This window comes from Oncorhynchus keta, chromosome 15, assembly GCF_023373465.1.
Source record: "Oncorhynchus keta strain PuntledgeMale-10-30-2019 chromosome 15, Oket_V2, whole genome shotgun sequence".
NCBI lineage: Eukaryota > Metazoa > Chordata > Actinopteri > Salmoniformes > Salmonidae > Oncorhynchus > Oncorhynchus keta.
Window position 1 is genome coordinate 36,315,777 of NC_068435.1, and position 7,159 is coordinate 36,322,935.

General features: G+C 41.2%; 1 protein-coding gene across 2 annotated transcripts; it reads right to left on the reverse strand.

Moving 5' to 3' along the window:
- Nucleotides 1-4,573: 4,573 nt before the first annotated feature.
- On the reverse strand, nucleotides 4,574-6,880 carry LOC118394871 (Krueppel-like factor 2). Of its 2 annotated transcripts, none has more exons than XM_035788482.2 (3): nucleotides 6,659-6,880; nucleotides 5,563-6,553; nucleotides 4,574-5,402 (listed from the first exon to the last, which is right to left on the reverse strand). In XM_035788482.2, exons 1-3 carry the CDS (start codon nucleotides 6,725-6,727, stop codon nucleotides 5,227-5,229), a joined length of 1,236 nt encoding a protein of 411 aa, XP_035644375.1. In that variant the 5' UTR covers nucleotides 6,728-6,880; the 3' UTR covers nucleotides 4,574-5,226. The 2 variants fall into 2 exon arrangements, with proteins under 2 accessions (XP_035644375.1, XP_035644377.1); XM_035788484.2 differs by having other exon boundaries at nucleotides 6,745-6,878.
- Nucleotides 6,881-7,159: the final 279 nt, after the last annotated feature.

Consider the following 7,159-nt stretch of genomic DNA (forward strand, 5'->3'; position numbering starts at 1 on the left):
ACACACCCCTCCTAGGGACGGCATGGAAGAGCACCAGTGAGCCAGTGACTCAGCCCCTGTAATAGGGTTAGAGGCAGAGAATCCCAGTGGAGAGAGGGGAACCAGCCAGGCAGAGACAGCAAGGGTGGTTTGTTGCTCCAGTGCTTTTCAGTTCACTTTCACACTACTGGGCCAGACTACAATCAATCATAGGACCTACTGAAGAGATGAGTCTTCAATAAAGACTTGGAGTTTGAGACCGAGTTTGCGTCTCTCACATGGGTAGGCAGACCATTCCATAAAAATTGAGCTCTATAGGAGAATGCCCTGACTCCACCTCAAACAGGAAGCCAGTGTAGAGAAGCTAGCACTGGGGTAATATGATCAAATTTTCTGGTTCTAGTCAGGATTCTAGCAGCCGTATTTGGCACTAACTGAAGTAGTGCTTTATCTGGGTAGCCGGAAAGTAGAGAATTGCAGTAGTCTAACCTAGATGTAGCAAAAGCATGGATGAATTTTTCTGCATAATGTTTGGACAGAACATTTCTGATTTTTGCAATGTTACGTAAATGGATAAAAGCTGTCCTTGAAACAGTCTTGATATGTTCGTCAAAAGAGAGATCAGGGTCCAGAGTAACGCCAAGGTCCTTCACAGTTTTATTTGAGACGACTGTACAACCATCAAGATTAATTGTCAGATTCAACAGAAGATCTCTTTGTTTCTTGGGACCTAGAACAAGCCTCTCTGTTTTGTCCGAGTTTTAAATTGGAAATTTTGCAGCCATCCTTATGTCTGAAACACAGGCTTCCAGCGAGGGTAATTTTGGGGCTTCGCCGTGTTTCATTGAAATGTACAGCGGTGTGTCATCCGCATAGCAATGAAAGTTTACATTATGTTTTCGAATGAAATCCCCAAGAGGTAAGATATATAGTGAAAACAATAGTGGTCCTAAAACGGAACCTTGAGGAACACCGGAATTTACAGGTGATTTGTCAGAGGACAAACCACTCACAGAGCCAAACTGATATCTTTCCGACAGATAAGATCTAAACCAGGCCAGAACTTGTCCGTGTAGACCAATTTGGGTTTCCAATCTCTCCAAAAGAATGTGGTGATCGATGGTATCAAAAGCAGCACTAAGGTCTGACGCCATTAAAAGGTCATTTACCATCTTCACGAGTGCAGTATCAGTACTATAATGTGGTCTAAAACCAGACTGAGTCATTTCATATAAAGTGTTTGTCTTCAGGATGCAGTGAGTTGCTGCGCAACAGATTTCTCCCCCCAAAAATTCAGAGGAATGGGAAATTCTATATAGGCCGATTTAGTTTTTTTTTTTTTTTTTTCTGGGTCAAGGTTTGGCTTTTTCAAGAGAGGCTTTATTACTGACACTTTTAGTGAGTTTGGTACACATCCGGTGGATAGAGAGCCATTTATTATGTTCAACATAGGAGGGCCAAGTACAGGAAGCAGCTCTTTCAGTAGTTTAGTTGGAATTAGGGTCCAGTATGCAGCTTGAAGGTTTAGAGGCCATTATTATTTTCATCATTGTGTCAAGAGATATAGTACTAAAACACTTGAGTGTCTCCCTTGATCCTAGGTCCTGGCAGAGTTGTGCAGACTCAGGACAACTGAGCTTTGAAGGAATACGCAGATCTAAAGAGGCGTCCGTAATTTGCTTTCTAATAATCATTATATTTTCCTCAAAGAAGTTCATAATTTTTTTTACTGCTGAAGTGAAAGCCATCCTCTCTTCGGGAATGCTACTTTTTAGTTCACTTTGCAACAGTATCACATTTTTGGGGGGGATTGTTCTTATTTTCCTCAATTAAGTTGGAAAAATAGGATGGTCAAGCAGCAGTGAGCGCTCTTCGATACTGCACGGTCCTGTCTTTCCCAGCTAGTCGGAAGACTTCCAGTTTGGTGTAGCGCCATTTCCGTTACAATTTTCTGGAAACTTGCTTCAGAGCTCTGTATTTTACGTATACCAGGGAGCTAGTTTCTTATGACAAATGTTTTTAGTTTTAAGGGGTGCAACTGCATCTAGGGTATTGCGCAAGGTTAAATTGAGTTCCTCAGTTAGGTGGTTAACTGATTTTTGTTCTCTGACGTCCTTGGTTAGGCAGAGGGAGTCTAGAAGAGCATCAAGGAATCTTGATGCTCTTTGGTTGGGGTCTGAGCAGATTATTTGTTGCGTATACAAACGTAGTAAAATGGTGGTCCAATAGTCCAGGATTATGAGGAAAAACATTAAGATCCACAACATCTATTCCATGGTACACAATTAGGTCCAGAGTATGACTGTGGCAGTGAATAGGTCTGGAGACATGTTGGACAAAACCCACTTTATGGCTCTGAAAGCCTTTTGGAGTGGGTCTGTGGACTTTTCCATGTGAATATTAAAGTCACCAAAATGTTTAATGTTATCTGCTATGACTACAAGGTCTGATGGGAACTCAGTGAGGAACGCTGTATATGGCCCAGGAGGCCTGTAAACAGTAGCTATAAAAAGTGATTGAGTAGGCTGCATAGATTTCATGACTAGAAGCTGAAAAGACGAAAACATATTTTTTTTTTGTAAATTGAAATTTGCTATAGTAAATGTTAGCAACACCTCCGCCTTTGCGGGATGCGCAAAATTTCATTTGATTAATCCTGCCTTCCATCACTCATAAACACCAGTTTGATCATGGCCGCTACTCAGTGTGAGGATGTGGGGTTCTAATGCCTATTAAACATCCATGTAAAATGGTATTGTTGTATTCATTGACGATGAGGGTTATTTGTGTGTTTATTCAAGGAACTCTTATATAGTGTCTCAAATGGCACCCTATTCCCTCTGCACCCTGGTTAAAAGTAGTGCATTGAATAGGGTGACATTTGGGACAAAGCCACAATGTATGTATATTCAACTATGTGCTGCAGCACCTTTGTGTTGTATTGTGTTGGTCACACGAAAGCAAAAATAATGTACCTGAATATGTATAAATGTGCTATAATGTCTTTTTTATCCACAACAAAAATGGCTAATTTCATGTGTAACAATATATAATAATGTATATGATTATAAATATTCCTTTAAAATGTGGGATTTTCTCAAAATAATTGTAATCCTCTTTGTATCATTTAATATAAATGCAATTCATATAACATTCCAAGAAATGGTAATGTCTTAGGTCTATTCTCTCTCTCTCTCTCTCTCTCTCTCTCTCTCTCTCTCTGTCGTAAAAGTAACTTTCATAAGAACAGAAAAGTGAAATGAAAATGTTAGATTTGCATTTCACTGCTCAATTAGTTATTATTAGCCTGACTTTTACTTCTCTTTTTTTAATTAATGTTTTACTTGATGTTGGTAGATTGAACTAAAACACTATGATGGGCCTTGTTCTTCTGCAAATGTTAAAATCAACCTACTGTATGTAAATTCAGTGTGTGAGACATATACACAATGTAAATGCAGAGGCATTGAGTGAGATGTACTAGGTGCAGCTGCCTGTTCCTACCTGTCCTGTACAGTACCATACATATTTCTTTGATTAATCAGTATAGTGGGTTGTATTAAAAAGTGTCTCCTTCAGGGACAGAGTGGTGCCACTTAAAATGGAAGGTGTGGTTTTATTGGAGCTCATTTAACTTCTATAGTAACTGAAACTGTATTTCTGTCAAACTTGTGTTTGAGTGTGATAAACTGTATTATAGCCTTTTAATTTTCCTCCCTCTGTCTTTGGTGATGATAGTCTTTGGCTTCTTTTAGTAAAGTCCACAGTTAAGTTCACGCCAGAAAACTCTGTCAACGTCAACTGTTTTATAAATGGAAGTACACTCATAATATATTATCTTTATCCACCAAGAATGTTTTAAACTGTGATCTACTACTCCATGGAGCAGTTTCCCAGGAACAGATTAAGCCTAGTCCTGAGTTAAGCAACATGCTTAATGGAGAGTCTTCATTGAAAGTGTGTTTTAGTACAGGAGGCTTAATATCAGTCCAGGAAACCTGCTCCATATGTATAATTGCAATATTAGTTAATTGTAAGACCCTTTGATGTCCATGTATAATTTAGCCATCAGAAACATATGTGTGCGTCCCAAATGGCACCCTATTCCATAAAAAATATATACTTTGTGGTAAATATAGTGCCATTTGGGACTGTTGTGTTGTGCTGTGCCCCCTGTCTTGTCCTGTCCAGATGTCAGCCCAGCCACTCTCTCTCTCTGTAATTATGGAAATGTAATGTTTGTATTTATAGGCTTAACCCACAAGAAGCTGGCCTTGGCTGACTAACAGCTGGAAAATATCATTGTTTTAATTGAACCAAAGTCTCGAGGTTGAGAGGGGGTATATAGAGTAACACTGCGTATACGCTTATAGTCTAATGGTCTGTGTAATGGATTGTCTGTAGGATCTTAGGTCTGTTCTTCAGCATCAAGTTTTAGTCTAAATATAAAGCCCATATTATGGGGTGAATGTGGTTCACTAAGCTATAGTATAATGTGTGAACAACTTTCTCAGAAAAAGGAGTCTTTGGTGACTATGCGGTTAAATTCATAATTTCACACATCGAGAGGTCAGTCAAGGATGTAATACAAATAAAGAATACATTTAAATGTATTTAAATATTTACAATATATACACAATTTACAGTTTAAAATGCATATAGACTTCAGTAAAAAAATAATCACACACAGGACATCTAGCCCTGGTAGAGTACAAAGGGACTGGACCCAAAAGTGTAAGATTTCCATGAAGACAGATCACAGTTGAGTGTAAAGGCAAGTTAAAGAATTTGAGACATTCCAAAAAAACATTCAGGCAATTTAAACATCAAAACATTGTATTTCATATTAGACTAAGTAAACGTGTTTTGTTATTTTGGTGACCTTGTAGTTTTGCCATAGACAGTGTTTACAATAGCACACAGTCAGAATAACAGAAAGGCACTTGTGTCAATCACAGCACTACAGTTTTGTAAAGGAAAGAAAATAAGTACAGGGCCAGCCCCACATTGGACAGTTTACTCAAAAACAAACATCCTACCAAGCGCTATAAAGCGTTAATATAACAAATATAACTAAGGTAGTACCAGCTACAGTATTACAAAATAATAAAAAAAAATCAATATATTTATGTATAACAAAATGGCATGTTTAAATATTTAAATAAAAGGACCGATAGGCCTAATCAAAATAGGCATGAAGGACACCCCTTAATAACTCCCAATCAGTCGTCGTGTACATCAATCACATCACATATGTCTCTTCATGTGAAGCGCGAGGTGGTCGGACCGGGAGAAGGCGCGATCACACAGGTGGCACTGGAAGGGCCGGTGACCGGTGTGTTTGCGGAAATGGCGGGTCAGTTCGTCAGAGCGAGCGAATTTCCAGCCGCAGCCTTCCCAGCCGCAATTGTATGGCTTTTCACCTGAGGAGACAGAACAAAAGAAACATAAGCTCTCTTGAGTAGGCCTACATTTATTCTCCATGAATATGGCCCTCTAATATTGTATGGTGACGCGTAAAGGTGTGTAATGTTACATGTTATGGTGCATAATGTGCTAAAAAAGCAAATATATGTATCTTACCAGTGTGCGTTCTGTGATGCGCCTTCAGATGCGAGCTCTTGGTGTAGGTCTTTACGCACCCAGCGAATGTGCAGGTGTGCGTCGCCGTGCGCTTCCTTGGCCAGGTGCGGCGACCTCTCTTTGGTTTGGTCTCCAGCAGCTCCAGCGGAGAACATGGGGGCGTCAGCAGTACCCTCTGTGTGTTTGGTTGCATGCTGAGTCCCTCCTCGTACACTCCGAACTGGTGAGCACCTTGGTATGGTCCAATCTGCATTTGGGTGGCTTGAGGCGCCCCGGGGCGGTGGTGTGCGTACGCCGCTGAAGAGTGGTAGTTATGTGGGAATGTCATGGAGTGACACATCGGGTCCTGCTGGGGGCACTCGGAGCTCCCCTGACCGTTGGGGCTGAGCGGTGGCGTCATGTTTCTGGCTGCCCGCGGGGAGATGGCTACTCTCGGCTGCTCGAAGGACATCATGCACAACACGTTGCCCTCTTGCTTGATTTTCGGACACCTCTGGGGAACCATGCCCATAACAGGTCCATAACCGTCCATGGAAGGTTCCACTTTGATGTTATCTAAAATGTCCTGTCTGGGAAACTGCGTAGAGTTCACATACAACCTTCCTTGGATGCTGGAGGTGTTGCGCGTAATACCGACCACGTAGCTGTTCTCCCCTTCGTACCTGAGAAGCTCCGCCATCAGGCTGGTGCTGTAGGGGGGAGGCGGGGAGCTGTGCTCACTGGACGGGTCGGATGGCATTGGGTTCTCAGTGGTGAACAGGTTACATGGATGATCCGTCGAGGACATGTAATACTCCGATAAACCTGCTCCCAGCGCAGCAGTAGTCATGCTGTCTGAGCCAGTGGTGTTGGCCAGAATAAAATCCAGATCTAAGTAATTACAAAGATCCCCGTCGTCCTTTCTCCCGATACTGCGACAGTCCATGTTCTGTACCATATCAAGAATGGAGCAGCTGGAAGAAATGGGTTTGTCCATCTCGCTTTTCCACTTCTGCAACAACCAAGAGGATCACAGCATTAGACATAAAACACACAGCTGAATCTCAAACAGAAGGCTATGAACATAACAGTTTTAGAGGTCTGTAGGCTTACTTACATGTTCACAACTTTTGGTTTGGTTTGCAAATGTCGAGATAGATGGCAAAATCACCCCGGAAAAAGACATTTAAAAAAAGATGATACCTTATTTTATGCCAATGTTGATTCAGTGAGTGAGTGCCCTTTTGCGCTCACCTCGCACCAGAATCAGTGCGTTCTATCTAACTGTTGCTCTTCCAAAGTTGCGCTTCAAAGTCATGAGCAAGTTTGAATGGTAGTAGGAGGTTCTCCAAGCTTATAAATATGACAGCCGAGTAGCTGGACCAATTGTGCGCAGCCGAGGAAATACGTTCAGGATGATGGTAAATTTAGCCCCGGTATATAAAGCAGTCCTCCAATGAGCTAAGTTATTGCGCTCTGTCAATTCAATTCAAGGGACTTGAAACATATGCTAACATTGCCAAAGCAAGTGAAGTAGATCATATACAAATGTGAAATAAACAATAAAAATGTACAGTAAATGTTTATTGCTAGCCTACATTTAACTCTGTCTTCCATG